A 22,582-nucleotide genomic window follows, 5' to 3' on the forward strand; every position below is an offset into this window, starting at 1 on the left:
GATTGTGTTCTCTATCTCTGGCCCCCTCCTGCTCTTTTCCATTAAGTTTTGTCCTCACGTGACTCAGCTGACTATTAGAGGGCAGATAAATCCCCATTTTGTCCGGACAGCCTGTGTGGGAGTCATATTCCACATTTATTTATCTTTCCATTTTCTCCTTCATTATCCCCTCCCGTGTTTATTAAACAAAAGTCAGAGTCGCCAAGTGGTGTTTTCTCCCAGAAGATGCTGGGTTTTCCTCAGACAGTCATTTTGACCGGAGGCTATTTGTCACTGATCTCCTCATTCTTCCCCATGTCCATTAACGACAATCCAAGGCGGCGCCTGAGGAGGCAGACTCCCTAAAAAAGACAGTCGCTCACAGTGGGAGAGAGAACAAAACGAATGAATGAGATAGATATAGTCACAGTCACTGACAGAAATGCCTCCTGCTGTTTGTGCTGTTTGTTCCTTCACGACAGCTCAGGTTGAGTAAGAAAACGCAATGCAAATCACCATGTATGTTGTTATTTAGCACGAATGTCAAAGGGGATGTTCGTTGTTCCACACAGCTATGAGGAAGATGCTAATACTCTCGCTCCCTCACACTAAATGTTTTTACGCCTGTCACCGACACTCGAATGTAAATTCTCTGCAGACTCTTCTCCGAATAGAGAGAGATTCTGACATTCCCATCTTTTTCTATGCAGATCTGTGACCTACTTAAACATCGTTAAGTGCACAGAGCAGAGGAACGTACTTTCATCTTCAGCTGGGTCTGGCATATGGTCATGTCATCATGAGGAAGTGTGTCGAGCCTGAGAGGATGTGAACACTGCTGTGCTGAAGTCTCTGTCAAGCTGTCCGAACCAGCTGACGTATCGACTTTTTAGTTTGCGTGTCGTATTTAGATGCATCTCAACCTTCTCAAAACAGTCGTGGCAGACAACATCTCGATGCTTACATGTTATCTGAATGAGGAATATCGACCTGTCAACATGGTGTCTGCGACAACATTTATTGAGTAGACAGACCAGTGTGTTTTGTTGTGGATTGAGGTGTCATACTATCAGGAGATCAATTATTAATATGGCCAAAATAATTTATGATAACAGATTTGTGACAATAGTTTTAGAAATTTGAATTTAATAATCTAATAATAAGTTATCAGGGATGGCATGGTGGCCTGGGGGTAGCATGGTTGCCCCACCGTTTGAGTCCAAGTTGGTGCAGAAGTTCTTTCTGTGTGGAGTTTGCATGTTCTCTCTGTGTCTGCATGGGAAATAGGTTAATTGGATATACTGAATTGACCATAGTGTGTGACTGAAAGCGTGTGTGGGTGTTTCCCACACACTCTCACCAAAGGTTGTACTCTCTTTTCTGCTGGGTTGCGGAATAGGCTGTAGAATACACATTACTTGTTTTGTGTGAAGAAACAGAGAAAAGAGTTATGGTCAATATAGTCATTCTAGTGAAGGAAGCCCCGCCTTTTAGCAAAGGAGCCAATCATTGTTCACAGTAGACGATTTGTCTGGAGGAGGAGTTTAGCCCAAATGTGTATTCTTCACGACAGTTAATGCAGTTGTAATGAAGCCTCTGGTTTCTGGTGCTGGATTATTTCTAATATTGTTATGGGTGTAATATTAACACCATATCAATAAGCCATCCAAATCTGTAGATCCATCCATCCATGTAGTCATCCATTGATTCCCCCATCTATTTTACTATCTATCTGTCCATTCATTTTCCATTTATTAATAAACACTTTTATTCACACAATTAAATTAACCTTTTCATCCTTTCATCATTCATATGTCCATCCAACTATCAGTCCATCCATTATTTTCTTAGTTTTTCCACCTATCCATCCCTCTAATGGTCCATCTGTCCATTTAGTCATCTATCTTTTAACCAGTTTTTTTCATCCATCCATCAATCAATTCATCCATCCATCCATCCATCCATCCATCCATCCATCCATCCATCCATCCATCCATCCATCCATCATCCATCCATTCAATCAACCATCCATCACACTATCCATCTATTTTTTTATCCTTACATCTATCGGTCCAACCATTTATTTATCCGTTCACCCATCTATATATTTGTCTGTTTCATCCATCCATCAATCCATCCATCCATCCATCCATCCATCAATTCCCCCATCCGTACATCTATCTTTCATTTATTTTTTCCATCTATTCATAAATACCTCCATTCACCCAATTAAATTATAATTTCATCTGTCAAATTATCCATCCAACCATCATTCCATCCCTCTGTTACTTAATTTTTCCATTTATCCATCTCTCCAATGGTCCATCCATTCATTCAGTCATCCTTTCAGCCATCTTAACTGTTCATCAGTTTTATTGATCCATTCTTCTATCTGTTAATCTGCTGTCTTAAATCTATTCATCTTTTTATCAGCTTTGTTTATCCATTCACCTATCCATTCAATCAACCCTCCATCACTCCATCCATCTGTCTCTTAGACCTTTCATCAATCGGTCCATCTATTTATTCACCCTTTTACCCATCTATTTGTTCATCTGTTTCATCCATCCATCCATGCATCTGTCTCATCCATCCATCCATCCATCCATCCATCCGTCCAACCATCTATCCATCCATCCATCCATCCATCCATCCAACCAACCATCCATCCATCCATCCATCCATCCATCTGTCCATCCATCCATCCATCCATCCATCCATCCATCCATCCATCTATTTAATCAACCATCCATCACTCCATCCATCTATCTCTTAATACTTTCATCTATTGGTCCATCCATTTATTTATCCTTTCACCTATCTGTCTGTTCTATCTTTCTGCTCATTAACTTTTCCTCCTATTCATACTTTCATTCATCCAATTCATCCTTTCATTCATCCATCCATCCGTCCATCCATCCATTTATCCATCCATCCATCCATCCATCCATCCATCCATCCAACCATCCATCCATCCATCCATCCATCCATCCATTTAATTAACCATTCATCCCTCTATTTATCTATTTTAGTCCTTCCATCTGTCAGTTCATCTATTTATTCATCCTTTCACCCATCTATCTGTTTGTCTATTTCATCCATCCATCCATCCATCCATCCATCCATCCATAAACACTGACAAACCTTATTAACTTAGCAAATTTGGCATCTACTCTGAATGAGGTCTTTTAAATCAGTTGTTTATGCATGTTTTAAACAAGTTTGATCGGAGTTGTTCCATCACTTCTGTTTATATTGCTAAATTTCCAGATTTTTGTCTCAGCTTAACGCGTCCCCTCACAGCGCTCAGCCACGGTTTGACTCGGCCCGGCTTGTGTTGTCGCTGCTTTATTACGGTCATCATCCCTCTCCACGCTGTAATGAGGTTGTCGCAGAGTAAATTCCCGTCCTCCACGCTGCAGATAGATTCTGGCCCGGGGCGGCTGTTTCTGCTCAGCATGGAGAGGATTGCACACACTGAGAAAATGACTTCACTTATGGACTCTTTGGCCTGTGCGAAATAAAAGATTTATCCCTGGACTTACCACCAAGCCTGGACGTTTACCAAAGGGGTTGCTTGGGGTGTGTGATGAGATTGATGACAAAATGTCAATGTGTCAAAACAGTGATTCAATGAAACAGTGACTCAGTAATGTCTTTCATCCAATAGTCATTGTATTGTGGTTTTTGTCATTGAAAATCAATTGTTGTGCAAAATTGTCAATCAATTGTCAATCATTGTAAAGGTTTGGATGCATTTACAAATCTCAGTCAGGAGCAAAACACCAGTATAAAGAACATCACATGAAGAATTCATCTGCAAACCAAGAATTTTTATGGCTTTATTAATTGAACTTAGTTTTTTATATGCAAATTCTCTGTGGAATGACTTTGAATCTCTTCCACAGTATTTGCAAAGCAGTAAATGTGATTCCACATCACTGACTATTTAAACCTATTTATAAATGCTTTCCTATGTCATTCCAAACCTTTCTTCTGTGTGCACATGTTTTCTCTACTTGTAGCTCTATGCATATGAGCTCAATTGTTATAACTTTGTCCACAGACATTTGCTAAAATATCATCTCTTGTGCTCCAAGAAAAAAGAAAGGTATGTAATGACATGAGCGTAACCACAAGAGAGTCGAGTGACAACGGAGTGAGGATCCTTATGCAGGTTTTTGGTTGCATGGATGGATGGATGGATGGATGGATGGATGGTTGGACGGATGGATGGATGGATCCCAAAGCGCAAGTGTTTCGAAACACTGCATCGAAGCATGATCCGAAAAAACCAGGTCACATGACTAAGGTGATTCGAAACACAAGTCTGTATAACAATAGTTATTATTTTTACAGTACTGTGATGCTTGAGTTTAGGGTTGCGGTAGACAACAATGAAATACAATAAATGGGAAATTTAATGAATAATAAAAAAATATTCTTGTTAACTTTTGACCGCAACTGTATCTGATCTAGCAACAACCTTGTTTTATGTCCAAAACAAGACATGCTTATTCACAAAGTGTTCATTTGGATGTCAGACCAATGTTAAAACAAAACATGTTACAAAAACAGAGCATTTCAAACCTAACCTCTATAGATTTATTACCCTGGGATCGAACCCATTATCTCTGCATGCTAGTCAGGAGCTCTCACAGCTTCACTAAATCACTTGAAGCTTCAACTCTACAACGTGGGGTTTAATACCTCAATTTGCTTAACTGTTTCTTTGCTGAAGCTGTTCCAGTGCAATACATAAAAGTGTATGGGTTTCAAAATGTTTTGAAGCTTTAACACATTTGGTGCGACTGTTTTCAGTGTTTCATGAAGCCTCGCTTTGCCCACCACTAACTATACCAGGGAACGCATTGTAACGTTACAGGGTGTTAACCTAACAAGTGTGTCAAAGTGAGCCGGATATACAGTATGTGAGTGTAATCAGTACATGAGTATTCAGTGTAATTAAAGGAGACTTGGAGCAGGTGTGTGTGTGTGGTGCATGACAGGACATTTAGTTCATATGGAGACAGAATTGTATTCTGTGCGATTGTAGATGTTCTACAGCGATCTATGAGGGTTAGATCACTGGTGATTGTGACAAGCGTAACGAACAGGAGGAGTAAATTGTTGGGAAACCCTTTTTAAATGTACAGTAGCAAAAGCATTTAGCTTCATAAGAGCTAAAAACATATTTGAAAATTAAATTGAGGTGTATTTACTTTTAACCTGCCAAATCCACATGATCAGTACAGACAAAATTTATTTAGGTGGCTCTGTTCCAGCTTGTTTATCATCACGCATATACACCCACACAAACCTTTTATCATCTAATGTATATTTGTGTTTGGAGAGATTGATTGAGTTGTTTGGGGAGAGAGGTTTCCAGCACTGACAGGAAGGCGATTGAGTTTGGATGGGCTAAATCAGATTTCCAAATGTGCTTTTTACAAGCGCCAGCCGCACGCATTAATTGTTCACTGTAGAGTTGGCCTCTGCTGCCATGGCAACCGCTGTAGGCTCCATAGCCGTGCACAGCAATGGCCCAGCTGCTCCTGCGGTGATGACACTGTCCCGTCTGTCCACCCCATGTCAGCACGGCAGATCCATGCGTGCATCTCACTCATTACTGATAGTGTCGCTGTTAGCCAGGAGCGAGAACTGCCATCCTGGATGTACTTATAAAGCTCAACAGTTTCCATCCCACTGTTTTAAAGTCCACCAAACATGGGCTACAAATACAAAAAGATGCATAAGTGGAAATGACTCACTTTGTTTTTTTCTTCCCGCAGGCTAGTCAGCTTGGATTGTACAGAGCCTTTGTGGATAATTACGAACTCGCCGTGGAGACCGCAGAGAAGTGCTGTCAAGCGAACACACAGTTTGCAGAGATCTCTGAGGTAATGCCTACTGGAGTGCTCAAGGTCTTGTTATTCTGATACAGGAACAGATACCTTTCCCCCCAAATCCCCAACAAATACAAGCTTTACGTTGGTTGTGTTTTTATTTAATTGAAATTGTGTTAATATTACACACATAACAGTATCAAAAATAATCCAACATTTTTTTCTTTATTTAAAAAAAAATGAAAACTAGCTATTAGGGATGTAACGATTCACCGTGAGCCGGTTGAAAATCAATTCAAATATGGGACGATTTAAATTGGTAGAAATGTCGAATTAAACATTTTTTTTTAACAGAGGGGGCGCTGTGCTTACAAGTGCAAGCTCGCTTTACCTGCACATCAGCGGCGAGCTGGAGGTGGGGTGGCAGAGTAAAATGACAGCACTGAAATGCACCAGACAAAAACAAACTGTTTGCAAATATTGCAAAAAGATGTTTGCTTGCACTAACAGAACTATGAATATGATACAGCACAGTGAAAAACTACTGACACAGATGTCTGTACATAAAAAAGAAACTATTAATAAGCCAAACCATGCGGTCCAGGTGATTTGCAGCTCTACTTGCTCTGACGAGTGCTACAGAGATCACAGGGTGCATCAGTGTATTCATAGCGAAAGTGTGAAGATGTTTTCCAGACTGAAGGATAAAATTGTTCTGTTACAGAAGGAGATATCAGATTATTTTGACCCTCTCCTTTTCAAATTAATTTATGCATATTTTAGTAATTTTCTTCTTATTATTGAAAATTTAAAAATGGTCAAGAACATCTCTTCTTAAAATGTATCACACTGATACTTATACTAATTAATTATACAAGTAATATTAATTATTCACCTGCATAGTACTCCTACTATACTGTATAGTTAGTAATTTTAGAATCAGTTTTTTTTAGAATCAGTGCTTTCCTGTCCACATAAGCCGTCTCAGTCCCCAAAGAATTTTTTTATCAGCAGGATACATGGTAAATGTGTAAAGATCTCAGCTTATGCCAGAAAATATAGATGTGCAGACATTTCTTTTTAAAAATGTGAAATCCCAGCACCGTGACACTGTTTTAGTTTGTTTATTTTTATGAGTGTTCTTTAGTTTTTATTTTTAATTTTTTTTTTTAAATAGCAATTTAGTTCTGGCAGAAAATGTGTTATTTTGCAAAAATGTTGAATATTTAAGAAAAAAATGAAAGGGCTCTTCAATTTGTTTCAAATAATTTTGTTAAAAAATCGTGACTAAATCGTGAGATTAGTATTGTGAATTGTATCGAATCGTTAGTCTGGTAAATCGTTACATCCATACTAACTAACTTTTCTTTCTTGGATGAAGTATCAGTATTTTGTCATTTTGAATTTGTTGTTGTGTTATTTAAAGTTAGAAAACAAGAACTGGAAAAAAAAGATTCATTAGATTTACTGTTTTTTTTTTTAGATATAGTGGGTGACACTTCATTACCGTTACCGTTACCATTACCGTTACATATGGCGCCGCAGTGGCAATAATGGATTATTATCAATAGCAAATTGCGACTATGCAGCCAAACAAATGAAGTTGAACATTACTTAATTTAATTGTTTTTTTTTTTTTTATTTAGCCCATATAAATTGCTTGCAACCACTTACCTTAAAAAAGTAGAGTAAATCATTTATCAAAAATGAATCTTTTTGTAAGTGTAGCCTTAGCATCTTTCAATCAGATCTACTGAATCCTTGATGCATCCTGCCATCAAAGAACCAGTAATATCCAGTTTTTATGCTGGGCTTTACCTGCTGCACTCCTCCATGGGGTCACCCGGTGTGACTGATTACCTAAAGAGACCATTACCATCCGGCATACCAGATCTAAAAGTGGCGCTCAGCCCTCTTCAGAGTTCAGCTGGAGATTTTATGCCTTGCTACATGTTATGAAGAGAGGTTGTCTGGAATAAAATCTACATGATGATGCTCACCTCGTCCCACTTTATTCCCCCCTTCCAGCTGTTGTCATGCCAACTTCTACTTGCCTTTACACTTTGGATATTCGTCACTTGTAACACAACCAAAGGCAAACATTAGGATAATTGTTTGCTTGCACTGGTGGGTTCTAGAGTGCATTGCTGTCAGTGTAAGAAGCTTGCCATAGAAAACGTTTGCTTAATGCAAATGTAGATCAAATGACAGGGTAATTCATTCATTTAGATTCTCTAAAGGAGTATACAGAGAAATACGGAAGAAGTGGAATATACTGTAGATAAGAACAGAACTACAACTTGTCTCATCTAATGTTTGCATCTACCGTAACACCTTAAAGCCAATAAATATAATTTGTTAAGAGAATATCTGCTGTAATATGGTAAAAATAGTTGTTCTGTAATCGTAATCTGATGTTCTTTATGCGATTAGAGTTACCAACACTGCAAGATAGTGTGCACTTCACAGGTTTATTGATCCTGGGTTTGTCTCTGGTATCTCTGCAGAGTCTCAAGGTCAGGAGCACCAAGGAGTGCAAGGACCTGACAGCCAAATACTCACTGGAAAGTAAGAAACCATAAGATGGCATTCGTTTGTTTTCATGTATTATATGGTCATTATATTACCTGTAGTATTTTCATTGAGCTTATGTGTTGCACATTTTGCTCTCAGCATGTCATGTATTTCCTTCTTTTTAATTCAGTTGCATAAAACCCATTGAGTGGGTGGATTAGATAAGGTTTCAAACATCGGCATTTGAGCCTGCAGTATGAAAGTGGCTCTTGTGAATAATCGCCCACTATGTGTGTGTGTGTGTGTTCTCTTCTGTCTTGTCTCTGCCAGCTCTGCTCTATAAACCAGTGGACAGAGTGACCCGGAGCACGCTTGTTTTGCATGTGAGTCAACCTTAGTTTATTATAATATATTCTTTAGGCATTACTTATCATTTTTACTATTACTCATGTTGTACACTCCAAATGCCAGTGCCTTGTGAAGTTGATTTCCCAAGGTATTGGGCCTGTTTAAATTAGATTTCATATATAGTATAGTGTATATTTTAGGTTGGTCTATGGGCTAATGTATAATTATATCCATGTATTAATCACTTTCCCATTGCCAACATGTAAACAGCTTTGGCATAAATTTTTGATTTTTATATGGAGTGTTTTATGCGGAAAATTAAACTGATGTGACGTTTACACCAGGGTGCAAATTACAGGGGGGTTCGGGGGGGATTGACCCTCCTGATTAGCACTTGATCCCCCATAAAGGAAGTCAAAACAAGATGTATGGGGGGTCAGTTCTTTAATACTGAGAAATATTACACTTTGATCTGTATTTCAAATATTATTTTTAGTAATTAAAATATTATATAATACAAATATATATTTGACCACCCCTATAAAAGTTCATACCATTGTTAATGCGTAATTGTGCCAATCAGTCTATTCGAGGAAAAAAAGCCTGACAGCAGCAGATCTAGAGAATCAATAGACATTGTGTTCACAACACTTTGTTTTCTTGTAAAATAGGTGTTTGTATTTATATTTAGCCTGGAAATCAAATCAAATTAGACATATAGTTTGTAGTTTAACCTATAGTAACATCTGAAATAGCTAATCAGAGAATACTGTAGGTGAGAATACACTAAATATCCCTCTAAACACTGAAAACTTATATGCATTTTATTAATAAGCTAGATGTAATTAAAAATAAATACATAAATGACTGAAGCATGTGTTACACAACCCGAAACAGTTGACCCCCTGATCGTCAATGTATAATTCTCACAGTGGTTTACGTCCCAAATTGCCTTCCCCACTTTTCTGTAACAATAAAATGAATGTTTATACAGTAAGTAAGATTATGCTAAAAGAATTATCCAAAGAAATGTGATTAATTCAAACTGTGGTCAGAACTATGTAATCAATATTCTCAAATATACTTTGATTTCAAACTATCATAACAGTGTCATTTGAATTACCTCATCTGTTGATAATATGATGCTAATCAATTGGAGAGCTTGTGCAAAGAAGTCCACATGGCTATGATCAGATTTTTTTCCCTAAATACTGGCATTTTTGTGGTGTTTACTTTGTTATTTAGAAGAAATCATATAACACATATTTATTTATTTATATATCTAAATTAGCCATGTGGTCTGTGCCTGGATGTGTATCATCGGTATATTAGAACGACATTTTAAAAATCTCACATGTACTGTAATTAAACAATAAATACAACTTTGCAGTAAGTATATCAGGGCATTGAATCACACAATGTCACACCAAGTGGTTCCAAAGTGGTTTATAAATTTCTCATGAACTCAAAACAAGATATTCTGAAGAACGCTGATTTAAAAAAAAGTCATTGACTCTAACAGCCCTTGAGGAAAAAACAGATAAACTCAAAAAATGACTTTTGCTGCATGTTCTACTGAATTATTCAAAATGAATCTTTGATTTTCTGTGGAAACAACACAATTCTTAAGAGTTTTTTGGGAAAACTAAATTTTTTATGTTCTGTCCACCTTAATTTGTAAAAATGATTAAGTTAACCTAATCGATTTGTGTTGTGACATCATGAAGGAATGGACCCTTCACTAAGCCCCGCCCTCCTTAGTTACTGTTGTTACACCTATCAAGCATTCGTGCCTGACACGTCTATTACACTATGTATGAGCCAATGTCAGACATTCCCAGAAATATAATAAGTAATTTTTGGTGAGCAGCTGAGATATATGAGAAAGCCAGACAAAAAGGACTGCAATATGCATCACAGGGGTATATTCACGACTAAATACGCAACAAATTTGAAAATAATTTAATCATAATTGAAGCTACAGTAGGTTAGCCTAGCCGCCTCATACACTGACCATTCAACAGCTTAGTTCATGCACAGCAGGATAGGTGACAATTAAAAATAATCTTATAATAACAAATTAAACCGTGATTTCCCTTTTTTTTCTGATAGACTATTGTTGTGCAAGGAAATATAGCGTTACTAACCAACGGGGAAACACTCATGGACACTGCTTTAACACAATTCATTCATAGAAAGAGCAGCCAGAAAGGGGAAATTGATGGATTTGATGGATTATTGGCACCATTGACCCATAACAATGTACAGCACTGATAACTGTCAGAATGTTTGTGTTTTTTATACCATTATTATTTTAATTTGCAATAAATTGGAAAAAAAGAAATAAATTGAAATGCAAATCAAAGTATAAACAGCAGAAGTGAACAAATAGATTTTCCCTACCAGCAAATGTTGATCCGACACCAAATATAAAAGCAGGCACTAACCCGGTATAACGCCGTCACCAATGGCTAAATCTCTAAATCTGACGAAAACAGTGGTGATTTGTAGCTCTGAAATGGACATGAGGGATATAAATGTCTAAAAAAACGCTGCGGGTAAAGTATATTGATCGCAAGTGCTCAGTTTGGGATCACATCTCGGTTTTGTTTATATGTAATTTCAAACATTCATAAATTAAAACAGATAAAAATATGACTGGATTGTGCTCGCTGTTATTGCTATTGCAAAGGCTTAACCGGAGCAGTGCTCATATTATCGAGCAAGAAGAAAGAAAAAGACAGCTGTGAAACATAACCTGCTTTGTATTTTGTAGGAAACACAGTTTAGATCTTTTCAGGGTAAGAGGTTTTTGAGTTATTGCCATAGATCTTATTGCCCTTGGTCAAAATTTTAGGATACTGGTTTCAGATTTGCACAATTCATATGCACAATGCATTGTTTCCCTCGGTCGAAAGCTTGACAGACCTCCTGCGAGTAGCTATGGTTTTCAGGTGTGGCTTAGCGAAGGGTCAATAGTGTGGAACCCAGCATTTTTTACATTGTACCATGGGAGGTAGTTGCTGTTCGCAATATTATTGAGTAAGTTTATCCTCATTTGTGTTCAACAAGAAAAAAAGAAACTCTAAACAGGTTTGGAACAAATGGAGGATGAGTAAATGAATTAAAATAGAATTAAATCTTTGGATGGTTATGCTCATGTACAATCACAAGCATTTCTTGCTGCAATTCACTTCATGGTTTCTGAATTCTGTAGCATTTAAGCCAAGAATTCAAAGCTTTTAAGTACAGCTCCTATGTCGTAATGAATTAACCTACTGGTAACTGGTTCTTTTATTTAGAGGGCAGTAACTAATGCACCCTACACTGTAAAAAAACAATGGGTTCCGCACTATTGATTTTTGTTGGAACAATGTAAAAGAATTAAGTTAATACATTGGTTTTTACAAACTAAAGTGGATTGAACATACAACAGTTAAGTTGACCCCAAGAAAACTTAAGAATTGTGTTGTTTCAGCTGATTTTAAATAAGTAGTTTGAACAAACAGCAAGCATAAGTTTTTTGAGTGTAGATCAATGATATTGCAGTATTTCCTATTCATAGTAATTCACCGTCTGGGTTCACCATCTTGTACAGTATTTTGTTTTGCATGATCGAAGAAAAAAATGTACTATCTCTTTGATTTTCTATTGATTGTCTACAGGATCTTCTAAAACACACACCCTCCAGTCACCCAGATTACCCGCTCCTGCAGGACGCCCTTCGTATCTCACAAAACTTCCTGTCCAGCATTAACGAAGAGAGCACGCCTCGCCGCCAGTCCATGACCGTGAAGAAAGGAGAGGTGAGTGCAGAAACCATCTTACCCCTCTCCCTCACGCTCAAACACCCTCCATCTTGTGTACGCTGGAGAGTATTTGTCAAAAACATTTTTAAAGGGCAGAGAAATGTCAAAACTCCAGGTCGCACATAGCGCAGGTGCCCCGGAGCTCTCCAGCCAATGAGCTCCCATCAGGATATACAGCCAGTCATTTCCATCCATCTCAGAACCAAACCGCTCTCTGTTCACCGCACAACCTATCCTTGGGCGACGCTAATTCACACTAGCATATACTCTTCATCTCCACTGAGGCTTTATGCTTATAAATAAAACATCGGCTATTTTGTTACTCACATCTTTGCTGCATTTTAGCTGTTTGTGCTCAGATCTACTGGGATTTTTCTTTAATCATCTCTTCGGTATCTGCTTACTGATGGTCTTGAATCATGATGATGTCATTAGTTACTGGCGGTAAGAAATCCTCGTTGTCACTGGCAGAGAAGATCACCATTAAAGAGATCTTAGAAAGAAAAGATATGTTTGCATTTAGTTTACACCTGGTCACTTTGTGTTTTCTCTTATTTTTTAGCTGTCTGATTTGTGAAAAAGGTTTTATTTACATTCGGCCACATAAATGTATCTCAGCTAAATGAATATTTCTTCAAGTCTTGCGCTATATGTAAATTTAACTAGGTTACACCTACTAAAGTATCAGATACACCAACAAAGGCTCATTCTGAAAATATAGCCCTACCTCCGTATGGACTGATTTCCCGCTGTTCCCAGTTTGTTTAGTAGTTGCCATGTACATCAGCGGACTTGAGACGCAGAAGTTTACCAAGATGATATGGTTCAAGTCCGGTAAAGAATGGTTCCAAAAAGCGGGTAAGACAAAAACAGAATCCAAAAGAATTAAATGAACAAGTAAATAACAAGGTGAAAATGTGGTAAAATGTGAAAACGTGGTAAAAATCAAAGAAGGGCTTTTCTTTTTCTGGATTGCTTTTGAAAATTGTTGCTTGGGTTTAAGGAAGTGGGTGGGTGGGTCAGTCTATACAATTGGTTGGGTTTAGGGAAGGAGGAGGGTAGTCAGTCAGTCAGACAGCGGCCTCTGGTGGGTTTATGCACAAACAGTAGGTGCAAATGGCACTCACAAGAGCAATTTGAGATCTGAAAAAGCATACACAGCGGCCTCTGGTGGATTCGCGAAAGCTCCTAATATGTATTCGGCAGTCTCCAGAAATGTATATAGAGGTATGTTTTCGGAATGAGCCTAGGTTGGATATCGTTGCCATTTAAAGACCATTTTATGGCACTCATTATATAATGCCAAAATGACAAAATTATAGCATCATAATGCAAGTACAGTACACTCTTCCAAAAACACATCATATTTTATTCTTAAGACTCTTAGTCGTTTTAAAAATGGAATAATTAGCAATTGAAATCAGAATGTAAAAATGTATTCCAACAAATAAATAATAATAAATGTTAACCAAAAAGTAAAAGGTAAAAAGTAACAGAGGCTGTCATATCTGCTACCATATCTATTTTCAGATGTCAGACACCCACATGAAAATATACTATAGCAATTTATAGCAAATACTAGTGTGTTTTTTTAAACATACTGACACCTCCAATAGAGATAGAGATGCTGCGCAATTAGATAAAATGTTGCTAGAATATATGTATGGACAATATTACCAAAAAAGAGGTCATGTTCATGTGTTGTGTGATATATTCATTATTGTGACAGGCCTACACCTTCACCTTCTAGTGGTATATGCAAATTTGACAAGGTTACATCAGCTAAAGCATTCTATTGAAGTAGTTTTTGTTGTTTCAAAAACGTAAGCTATATGTCTTACTCTTCATACATTGACTTTATGTGTTCTATAGGTTTTTTTTATATGTTCTGTAGGCTTTTTAAAACTGTTAAAGGGTATTCATTAATTTGTGTATAACTTACACTCCAAAAAACAAAAATATGCCTTTCTAAATGAGACAAAACACTATATGGTTTCTGCTATTTTAGGATACCTCTCTATTAATGAGATTTAAATACAGGTGCGTGATGTATCTGTTTTTAATGCTACCAAATTTATATTCATTTAACAATCCAATTTTATCATTAAAAGATTGACAACTAGTCAAAAATAGAATGAAACGAGAATTAAAGTCAAATTAAATAAACAAACATCCCCTACTGTCATTTGGCATTGCGTTACATAATATTGTACTGTCATATAGCCAAAAAACAACTTGTGACAATTCATGGTATTAACTACTGCCTTAATACCTGCCCATTATTAAGATATTATCAGTTCGTTTGTAATTATACAATATGATCTTATTCTGCATCCCTAATCCTACCCAAAACCTAAACCCAACTTCTTCCTTGCAAGTACACAGCCAATTAGTAGCCTATTAAGCTAGTAGTAGTGTTAGTTAATTGTTTGTTAATACCATAAATTGTGACCTAAACTAAAGTGTTATCGTTTATTTTGTTACATTTTTGGAGGAGTAAAATTAGGTTTCAACAACCAGATGCATTTAGACCTGTCCTGATTCATCAGGAATGTGTCCGGACTGTCTCTTGATGTGGTTTGAGCGATCAGATCTCAAATGCATTTCGTAGCCCATTTACACCTGTCCTTTTTCCGATCAGAAAGCTATCCGATCAGTAAAAACGCATGAAGTGACCAGGTGTAAACAGCCTCGGCGAGTCTCTACGCCACCCCCTTCATTCCAGCAATGTGGCCTCAGGAGAGTGACAGATGAATTGTTGCTGCGTGATTGATGGCGAGCAGCACTTGCGTGTAATTTGCCTTAATGAGCCCACCGCACTCTGACTCGCAAACTCATTGATTATTCATAAAAGGCCATCTTGTGTGGAACAGGCTCCACCCACTTTGAGTAAACGGCGAGGAGGAGTTTGCACTTGCTTTCCTCCCTCGGGCGTGAGCGGACGGAGCAACTGATCAAATATTGATAGTGTGTGCATGAAAGGAGCTCATGGAAATCAATGTGTTGTGGAGCTTATTGTCTTTCAGTCCAGTCTAAAAAAAACACACAAGCCTAAGTTTGCCTTGCTTTTGTTTGCTGGTTAACCAAGGATTCATGACTTCTAGATTTGTGGTAGCTAATGCTAGCAGAATTAATATTGTTGGAAATACTTTTGGCATAAAGCTCTGGTTTGTGCAACTGACATCAATCACATAACTTGATGATAACCTACAGTACAAACCACCCACATTTTACAATAACAATCAGTAGCATTTTCTAAAATGACAAATCTACTAATATTTTTTGTTAATTATTTGTTACCAAGTAGGATATGCAAAGTGCTAGTCGTTACTCCAATATTAAATAATTTTTCCATTGATTGTCGTTCAATATTGTAAATAAAGTAGCTGATATTGGTTGTTCGTCTGCCCTCTTTTATATTAAGGACCAGGGTAGGGTTGCACCAGCTGATCATGAATTTTTTTTTAAACTGGATCGTAAAGTCCACACTAGGGGCTTAGTAACTACTATCTAGTTTGTAACTAAATTTGTTCTTACAAACATCTTCAAACCGTAGTTAGTAGGTCTTAAGCTCTTCGTAAAGTCATGCGTAGTCACATTGAATGACGTAATATCCAATAAAAAGCATTTAAATCATTAAACTGCTTTAAAATTCTGTAACTATTCCATCTATATATAACTCCTCTCCTATGAAAATAAAATTATAAATGACTTTTTTTTCATAAACTGAACAAATTGCGAGATTTGGAAGGAAATTAAGGCTGTGAGTAAACAAAGACCATTCTTCTTTTTTATCGTGAGCTTCTCAATGTAAACTTATCTCACTGTCATTTCATTATCCATGGAAGGATGCTGCTGTAAATATTTAGTTAGAATGTAGTATTATGTTTAAACTTTTAAACGTTACGGTTAAAGTTCAGTGGTGCAACACAAAAATCTTTAGTAATGTGTAAGTTGTAACTTAGGGCGCTTTCACACTAGTACTTTTGTTCCGCACCCGGGTTCGTTTGACATCAGAGTACGGTTTGTTTAGCTAGTGTGAACGTGTCTTCTGAACTCGGGTGCGCACCTACGAACCTGAAAGAGGTGGTCTAGGGTACGGTTCACTTCTGGTATGAATGTAATCGTACCAAATAATGGAAGTAAACCAGCAACTGAATAATAATCTATCGTCTGCATGCGTGTTTGTGTGTGTGTGAATCTGCGTATCACGTACTGTTTCAATTTACTATAATCTTCTAAGTGAAGCTGCATTGACACAATCTACATTGTTAAAGTGCTATACAAATAAAGGTGAATTGAATTAAACTGAATACTGTACCTTGGTGACAAGCGGGACTGAGCCAGAGCAAGCACAGTGATAATGTCTGCTTGTCTCCTCCAAAAGTAGTATGTCTGAATTCGTAGAATTTAAAAATCAGTTTACAAGAAGTACCCGGAAGACCTACTTCTTCCGGTGAGATTCTGAAGTGTGCATCCCATGCAGTGTGTTCGGCCAGTGTGAACACAAACCAACCGAGAAGATGGCAAATGGGGACATTCGAACTTGGGCACGGTCCAGGCATATGAACCAAGTGTGAAAGCACCCTTAGTGTCCCTTTAAGTCACAACTAGGCTAACTTCCACAGATGCCACTGACCCCCAAATAAGATCATTAATTAATGTTGTTGTTTTTTTTTCAAACATTTGAAACCCCTCAGGAATAATATTTCACAATTTGAAAACCTTGAATATAAACTAAAAATTAATTCTGAACAAATCATTAAGCAACACTGCTAAATGTAAACCAAATATAAAATGTTATACGCATTTTTGTTTGTTTGCTGCAATGTAATAATTTCTATGTTTGCTTGTAGCATTTAAAACAGCTGATTTTAATTATTAACGTTTTATCCCTTTATTTATTTGACATATATTAGTTTCCTGTCCTAACACAAACATGTTATTTAGCTTATGGGCTAACTGATTATAATGTAATGTTAGTTAAATCTACAATTTTATATGCATTTTTCTTCCTATATATCACAGTGTAATAATTTCTACATTTGCTTGTAGCATTTAAAACATTCATTCATTCATTAGTTTTCCCTTCGGTTGAGTCTCTTATTTATCAGGGGTCACCACAGTGGAATGAACCGCCAGCTATTCGAGCACAATTTTATGCACTGGATGCCCTTGCAGCTGCAACCCAGTACTGGGAAACACCCATACACTCTCACATTCACACCCACATTCATACACTACATTCAATTTTTAGTTAATCCAATTCACTTAAAGCGTATATAGGAGGAAACCTACGCGAACAATGGGAGAACATGCAAACTCCACACATAAATGCCAACTGGCCTAGCCAGGACTCGAACCAGCGAACTTCTTGCTGTAAGGCAACAGTGTTAGCCATTGAGCCACCATGCTGCTCGCATTTAAAACGACTGATTTTAATTGTTAACATTTTTGTTCATTTATTTATTGGACATATATTAGTTTCCTGTCCTAACATAAATATAATTATTGGCTTGTGGGCTTACTGGCTGTAATTTTGATATCAGTTTATCGTCAATTGTTTTTTTTTTGTTCATTAGAGATGTATCCAGCTCGAGCAGAGAGCTTCAGCATGGTGCCCTAAGCTAACTTCTGTGCTTGATGCCAACGAACAAAGATCTCATTATTTAAGAGTAACTTCAGAACTGATATCAGTGGGCAGCTAGAAGCATTAGCATGATTGTTCAGGTCATGCTTGTGTTGCTTAGCCAGGGCTTCTAGTGTTTCCCGTGCTGGAAACTGGAGGTATGCGTGTGAGACACAGAGAGAAAAGAGATTCAGTGTGGCCCCAGAGGCCCGCAATAGCTGGGCCAAAGCCACTTAATTAAAATGCAAATGAACCTGCCCATTTCAGAAAGCAGCATTTTCAGCGTCTGCAATATAACACACACATGTGTGATGGGCTTTGTGTGTAGTTGCACATGTGACAGTCACTATGTAAATATGCATGTCGGCACAATCCACATACAGACACATAAACACAAACCATCCAAACAACCAGATGACCTCGAGCTCTTTAAAGCCACCTGCTCTGTTCAAAAGAGCATCCTTAATGTATACATGGCATCAACCTACCACACACAGACTCTGCTGATCAACATTTTGCTTCTTACCTTCAGGGCACAATCTGTTAAGAGGTGATTTAAATGCCTAAATGTGGAGATTTATTTCTTTTAATCAAAGTGGCAGTATTATCATGGGCTCCTCATTTTAAGATGAGACACTGCAGGCGAAACAGTTTTTTTATGCAACTGTATTGTCTGTATTGCAAGTATTGTTTTTTACATCCAAAATACACTTTATACTGTTTTTTGTTGTTGTACTTGTTATATTGTGACTGTTTTTAAATAGTCACAAATTACATATTTTTCTCAAATGTATTTTTTTCCATTATTTCCATTTCAGAAGGGTATACTTAAATTTGCTGTATATAAGTATTTGACTCTTCTAATACATAACATAATATGTTTGCAGATACTAAGTAAACTTGACCCCAGATATTCTGCTTTGAAAATATGTGTTACGTGCTGGAATGTCTGTCTTTGTTTTGGTCCCTTTAATTCAACCAATGCAAGTTTAGCCAATTATATTTCAGCACCCCGGGTTGCTTTGGTGGAACACAGCGTATTTGATTCATTCAGTCTTGAAGGCTCTCAAAGTGTGCGTCCGTGACTGAAGTGCAACCTCCAGTGGATGTTATCAGACTCCGAAATGAGACGTCGATTTAGAGTTCCACATAAGGTTATTAATTAGTAAATAATATGATTTAATAAATATTACAAATGTAAACATTTTTAACATTTAAATCTTTAACGTTATTATATGTACATGCTCAATCACTGCTATGTGTTGGCTTGCACTGAAGTTCCACTTCAAATGTTTTTTTTTTTCAAGATCTAAGATCAACTGCTGCTGCTTTCAGTGGAATGGCAGTAAATGTCATGTAAAATGGCATTCAAACTCACATTATTAGCATTTAACTCTGAATAAAGCACATGAGGTGTACCTGAGGTGATCATTGTCAGTTTTCTGTTGTTCAGCTTGCATGTTTTGAACAAGGTGTGCAATACCTAGTTCAACCACTTGGTATCAAACATACACACAGCACCTTTAAGCTGGATATTTTTTTGCAGTTTTATTCATATCTATATTCTGAAGATTTTAGTTTTTAAGAATGGAATTTTTTATACATAATTTGCTTAATTATTTTAGGGTGTCTAAAAAAGTCTTAAATACACTGAAATATAGTGTTGTAGGTGTTAAAGTAAATTATGTCCAAGTATGTTATGTCCGAGTAAAGCTACCCAATCGCCTGACACCCAATCACCAATGTTCCATAAGAAAGTTTATTTAATATGTTTAAGTTGTTACTGCAAAGAGTTACAACTCCCAACAACTGTTTGACATTTTTACAGCAAATTCTCCAAATTAAATTCCCTAAATAGGGCAAAGAAAACCAAAGAAAAACATCCCTTTACATGATCTTCCATTAATACATATCTATTTAAAGAAGTTACCAAGCTTTTAGAAAAAATCCTTAATGTTTAGCCTTTTAAGTCTAAAATTAGGGTCTTAAAATGTCTTAAATTGGATTTGAAGAAACCTGCAGAAACCCTGTACATGCCACAAGTGTTTTTCTGTTTGTTCGCAGTATTGTGGTGTGATAAAAAAAGAGATACTCAAAGTCCTATCAAGACTTTGAAAAGAAAATTTTGAACCTGACTTCATCCAATTGTTTTTGTGCTAGAAAGGTATGCAAATCAGAGCACATTTCATTAAACATTGCCTCATTTGCATTTTAGAATTTAGAAAATGTGTGATACAATTCTCAACATAATCAACTAGGGAAATATAGTGATAAGCATAGTTTTTATTATGTTTATTGTGTTTTTTTTTACCCTATTCACCTACGCCTTGCCTAAATAACAGAAATACTCACTCACTTTTTTCTGCTTGCTGTCTTATTTTATCTGGGCTCACCACAGTGGAATGATCCACCTACTAAATAACAGAAACATCCTTATTAAAATTATTTCAAGCGTGTTATGTTACGAAGGCTAAAACCGTACAACCCTGAGGGAATTCTGTCCTAATCACACAAACTTGCACTGTTTAAGTTCTACAAGCGCTCAGTATTTGTGTGTGAGTGTGTGTATGTGTATGTGTGTGTGTGTGTGTGTGTGTGTGTGCGTGTGTGTGTGTGTGTGTGTGTGTGTGTATGTTTAATTTTCAGTGGTTTCAGTCCATTTGCAGTCGGTGATTATGAGATATTGCCATTGTCATGTTTCTACTAGAGGCAAACTGCTGGAAAATGTCATCTGATGTGCTGAGACAGCTCATTTGAGCGTCTCCTCTTTTACACTGAGGAAGAAAGCACATCATGTTCAGTTTAGAAGATACTGGTGTAGATTTGCAAACAGTGTACAGTGCAGAACAAGAGATTGCTGAAGAAATTGAAGTAGGATACCAGAACTGTTTGTTTTTTTTCGACGTGTGTGTGTGTGTGTGTGTGTGTGTGTGTCTGTCTGTGTGTGTGTGTGTGTGTGTGTGTGTGTGTGTGTGTGTGTGTGTGTGTGTGTGTGTGTGTGTGTGTATGTATGTGTGTGTGTGAGTGTGTGTGTCTTTGTACTAGTCTGCATTTTGTATAATTGTTACAGAAATGCCAGTCATGAAAATGTTGATATACTGCCTAGTGCTCTTTGATAGTAACTGTATTATTAGTTAAGAAATATTTATAAAATATTTAATCTTTTGTTTATTTAAATTTTTCTGTAGTTTTCTATTTTATTTTATTTTTTCTTTATTTTTTCCTATTTTGTTTTATTTTTCATTTTATTTTATTTTTTATTTAAATTAATATTTTTTTCTTTGTTTTATATTTTCTTTATTTTTTATTTTATTTTATTTCCTCTTTATTTTTATTATATTTATTTTTTCTTTCTTTTATTTTCTTTTATTTATTTTATTATATTTTATTCTATATTTTCTTTATTTTATTTTATTAAATGCTTTATTTATGCTATTTTAATTTTCTTTATTTCATGTTTCTTTATTTTATTTTATTTTTTCTTTGTTTTATTTTGTTGTATTTTCTTAAAATTTTTCTTTATTTTATTTTTGTTATATTTGTTTTATTTAATTTTTTCTTCATTTTTATTACACTTTTTCTTTATTTTCTTTTTGTCTTTATTTAATTTTGGTATATTTTATTTCACCTTATGTTGTTTTATTTTTTCTTTATTTAATTTAATAAAAAAATAATTTATTTTATTTTATTTTATTTTCATTCATTTATTTATTTCTTTTTGGCTTGGTCCCTTTATTAATCTGGGGTCCCCACCGTGGAATGAAATGCCAACTTATCCAGCATATGTTTTATGCAGCGGATGCTCTTCCAGCGGCAACCCATCACTGGGAAACACCCATACACTACCCACTGTGCCACCGTGCTGCCTTTTATTTTATTTTATTTTATTTTATTCTAGCTGCAAAATTACCAGTCAGTAGTTACTTATAGTTTCTGTTGTCAAATATTTTTGGTTAAAATAAAGCATTTTACTTTTTTCACCAACCCTTAGAGGGCTGGCTTGCTTTACCATTGGGACAATAATCATAAATATGTACTGTATAAATATAAATAAATATGTAGTGCTTCATCCTCCCTTTTAATTAAAGGCTTAAAGGCAGTCCCAGACTATTGTTTCCATAAACACACATGGCCTCTTCTTATTCTCTTATTTTTTTTAAAGAAGACTGCAACACACATATTTCAAATACCTTCTTTCTTGCTGCTTTGCCCTTTCTGCTTGATTTTCCTTTGAAATAGTACCAACGTAATCCTAATGGTGTGGGAGCATTTTGAGAACACTATGTTTCCCAGGATCTCGTTTCAGTACTGCTGAGTGTGAGCTTTTGGACACAAACAGCCCATTGAGTATCCGCACTCACCACCGGATTCATCTATCCTATTTTAAGACGGTAACCATCTAGTTACACAAGACCCCGCACATTAATTACTGCCAAAATGGCTGAGCAGAGGAAAAA

At 36.5% G+C, this 22,582-nt stretch overlaps 1 protein-coding gene and 1 long non-coding RNA gene across 3 annotated transcripts in view; one reads left to right on the plus strand and one right to left on the minus strand.

The window, feature by feature from the left end:
- bcr (BCR activator of RhoGEF and GTPase) overlaps positions 1-22,582 on the plus strand; it is a 117,877-nt gene that overhangs the window by 71,033 nt on the left and 24,262 nt on the right. The window contains exons 5-9 of one of the 2 annotated variants that reach the window (XM_073935131.1): positions 5,772-5,879; positions 8,333-8,393; positions 8,670-8,722; positions 12,353-12,550; positions 18,974-20,197. In XM_073935131.1, coding sequence (XP_073791232.1) covers positions 5,772-5,879; positions 8,333-8,393; positions 8,670-8,722; positions 12,353-12,550; positions 18,974-19,210 — 657 coding nt within the window. In that variant the 3' untranslated portion in view covers positions 19,211-20,197. Of the gene's footprint in view, positions 1-5,771; positions 5,880-8,332; positions 8,394-8,669; positions 8,723-12,352; positions 12,551-18,973; positions 20,198-22,582 lie in introns of those variants that run through there. The other variant, XM_002665937.7, reaches the window with a different exon arrangement.
- On the minus strand, positions 10,031-22,484 carry LOC141379842 (uncharacterized). The gene is made up of 3 exons (XR_012396700.1): positions 22,316-22,484; positions 13,224-13,287; positions 10,031-12,989 (listed from the first exon to the last, which is right to left on the minus strand). It is a non-coding gene; the product is annotated as an uncharacterized lncRNA (long non-coding RNA).

Source organism: Danio rerio, chromosome 21 (genome assembly GCF_049306965.1).
Source record: "Danio rerio strain Tuebingen ecotype United States chromosome 21, GRCz12tu, whole genome shotgun sequence".
Lineage (NCBI taxonomy): Eukaryota > Metazoa > Chordata > Actinopteri > Cypriniformes > Danionidae > Danio > Danio rerio.